The sequence below is a fragment of the Pygoscelis adeliae genome, unplaced genomic scaffold (genome assembly GCF_000699105.1).
Source record: "Pygoscelis adeliae isolate BGI_AS28 unplaced genomic scaffold, ASM69910v1 Scaffold126, whole genome shotgun sequence".
In the NCBI taxonomy this organism is placed as follows: domain Eukaryota; kingdom Metazoa; phylum Chordata; class Aves; order Sphenisciformes; family Spheniscidae; genus Pygoscelis; species Pygoscelis adeliae.
The window spans coordinates 251,604-254,744 of NW_008824896.1; the positions used below are offsets into that span (position 1 = coordinate 251,604).

At 39.5% G+C, this 3,141-nt stretch overlaps 1 protein-coding gene across 3 annotated transcripts in view; it reads left to right on the forward strand.

Annotated features, from left to right (window-relative positions):
- The window catches only part of RC3H1 (ring finger and CCCH-type domains 1), a 50,083-nt gene that overhangs the window by 16,531 nt on the left and 30,411 nt on the right, over positions 1 to 3,141 (forward strand). For all 3 annotated transcript variants that reach the window (XM_009324625.1, XM_009324626.1, XM_009324627.1), the window contains exons 5-7: positions 84 to 259; positions 1,105 to 1,305; positions 2,461 to 2,593. In XM_009324625.1, the coding sequence (XP_009322900.1) occupies positions 84 to 259; positions 1,105 to 1,305; positions 2,461 to 2,593 (510 nt within the window). The remainder of the gene's footprint in view (positions 1 to 83; positions 260 to 1,104; positions 1,306 to 2,460; positions 2,594 to 3,141) is intronic.

Sequence of the window (3,141 nt, forward strand, 5' to 3'; positions counted from 1 at the left end):
AGGGAAACAAGAAACTGCAGAAATCTTTCTTGGTCTTCTCTCATCTTCTGTCTCTTTTCTTCACATTTCCACCCTGCCACCAGCAATGCAAGAGGAGGCTTTAAAGCTGGTTCTACTGGCTCTGGAAGATGGATCTGCATTGTCACGAAAAGTCTTGGTTCTCTTTGTGGTTCAGAGGCTGGAGCCGCGATTTCCTCAGGCTTCTAAAACTAGCATTGGGCATGTTGTCCAGCTTCTTTACAGAGCCTCGTGCTTCAAGGTATGGAGAAGATTCTGCTTGGAGATTTCATAATGCTGTGAAAACTATTGTTTTTCATTTTCAATTTTCATTGTCCTGTAACATTAAATGTGCCTAAAAATATGTGTAGTTATAGAAAGTATTACTCATTAAGTCCCACATGTGTTTGGAGAGTTCTTTGTCGTACAGCTATGATGGCAATGTAGGCTGAAATTGCAACTTCAAGCTGTAAAGCTAGGTTTTGACTCTGTCCAGGTTTAATAGATGCACAGTAACAAAACTTGTATGTAAATCAGCATAACTTACCTCCTTAGAAGAGGCTTAAAGCTGGAAAATCCCCATTTCTATTAATTGAGTGGTGGTGTGGTTAGAAACAAAGAAATATGAGGCTCTTGGATATCAGAGTTGTATGAAGAGAACTTAAGCTGCTTATTGTACTTCACAGTATTTAATGGTCCATTCCTAGGTGCTCAACTTAAATGTCATTCACTTTCGCTAAATGAGGAGAAAAATACTTCGTTGTTGCTAATTGCACCCTCAAACAAAATTCTGCAATACAAACAAAATACCTTGATTGGAGAAGTAAGGTGTGGATGCTGTAATGTCATTTAGGAAGTGTGATGCTTCCACCAATATCTGGGTCAGAGTCTGAGTAAATTTATGTTTGGTATCCATTTCACAGTGGTTCCAGTTTATGAAGAGTGTGCTATTTTAGTAGGAACTAGTGTTCACTGCGTGGTATCATAGTTCAGTTTAGTTTAGAAGGAAGAACTTTAGTTGTTGACTGAAGATTTCACTTGCCTTGGATGTTACATAATCTCTGGTTTATCCTGCTTAATTGTATTTGGCTCATTTCTCCTCACTAGGTGACAAAGCGAGATGAGGATTCCTCCCTGATGCAACTGAAGGAGGAATTTCGGACTTATGAAGCTCTGAGAAGGGAACATGACTCCCAGATAGTTCAAATTGCTATGGAAGCAGGTTTACGCATTGCACCAGATCAGTGGTCCTCACTGTTATACGGAGACCAATCTCACAAATCCCACATGCAGTCTATCATTGACAAGGTAAAGCCACCTAAAATCAGCCTAGTCTATCTTGTTTGCAACTGTAGTAGATTTAAATACTTGTAACATGAATTTACAAATTGTGCCCATGTGTACTCACCTTACCCATTAATCATTTGCCCTGTTATTTCAAAACCCGCTATGGCCTAAATAATTAGAATATATATTTGTAACTTAATGAATCTTGCTCCCTCTGCCATCTCTTTCTACTTTACCTCTTTCTGCAGATGGGAAGCCACAAAGATTAGCTGCACAGCTGGGATGTGTCCTTTCTGAACAGCTAATAACTGCCAATGTAGTAACAGAAGTTAATGGTTCATGTTTCCAGGCAGGAAGCTAGTGCATAAGTTGAAAGAAAATCAGTCCCCTAGTCTATACCTGAAGTAAGTAAGAGAGGTGGAAGCACATTTCTTAAATAAAATGACTTGACTTCTGGAAATGCCCAGATCTCTTTTGTTTAGAGGGAACATAGGATAAATGGGCTTTTAAATTAGGGGACTCACATGTAAGTGCCTAAATTAGGTGGGATTGTTGAATGGTTACAAAAGCTGTGAAACGATCGCTTTGGCTGCAGTGCAGGAGGATTAGCTTAAAGATTGGTCTGTTGTGTATTTATACATTTGCCCACCTTTTCAGGTATCCTGCCAGACATCTCCTGAAGAACCTAGGTAGACTTAAAGGTTTTTAAATACTGAAATTGTGTGATGTTAGTAAATAGAACGTTGCTAGCTATCTTTATCCTTCAACCATCTTGCTCTTTATTGTCTGCTGTACTCAGTTTAAAGCCGGGTGCAAACCTGTTAGTTCAGGGATTGGAGATACTAGAGTCTTCATAAATCTAAATTAAATGGCTTCTAATATTCTGTATTTTTTTCTGAGTGCCAGTGCAACACAGAAAAGAAATAGATTACATTGCTAGAAATAATACCAGCCTTCATTTTGTCTATTTAGAGCTGTATTTTAACCTGCAGTGTCAAAGAATTGTGCGTTCTTAATGCCAGAGAAGGAATTCGATAGAAGGTGCTGAAATGGGCTTGTGCGAAAAACATATTACTCCAGTTTTGGAAGACAGCTCTTGTGAGCTTGTGGAGCAACCTTCAGAAACCATGAGGATTGTTTTGCCTGTAAAAAGTTAATTATTATAATTTTTTTAAGTTGCAGACCCCAGCCTCATTTGCACAGAGTGTTCAGGAATTAACTATTGCTCTTCAGAGGACTGGAGATCCAGCTAACCTGAATCGTCTTCGACCTCACCTAGAGCTCCTGGCAAATATTGATCCCAGTCCAGGTAAGTCTAGATGTTTTATAAAAACCTTTAACTCACAGTTTAGCAAGAGGAACTTCACACTGTTGAAGGGTTGAAAGCTGTTCATCAAGTGGAAGGAAACATCCTCTAACTCTTAAACTTAAGATTCTTGACTGGTATTCATAACCAGCCTGGGAACAGCAGTAATCTGTGTGAGGAACTGAACTATTCTGAAGCTAAAATAGATTCAAAAGTATGGCAGGAATAATTTCACCACTTTTCTGAAGAGACCTTCCTTGTTTGACAGTACTGGGTGAGCATGGATGAGGATGTTGAATACATATAATCCTGTGAGGTTACATGGTGTATACTTGATATTGGGCAATGCTAACAGGGGGGAGTGGCAGCAGTCCTTCCTCCTTTTCCCTTTTTTAGTACACGTGCTGCTATTTGAAACCAGATTTGCAAAGCAACAGGAAGATTGATAGAACCACTATGCTTAATGCAGAGCTTTAGCTGTCACTCTGTCGTGGTTTAACCTCAGTTGGCAACTGAGCACCATGCAGCTGCTTGCTTGCTTGCTCACTTCC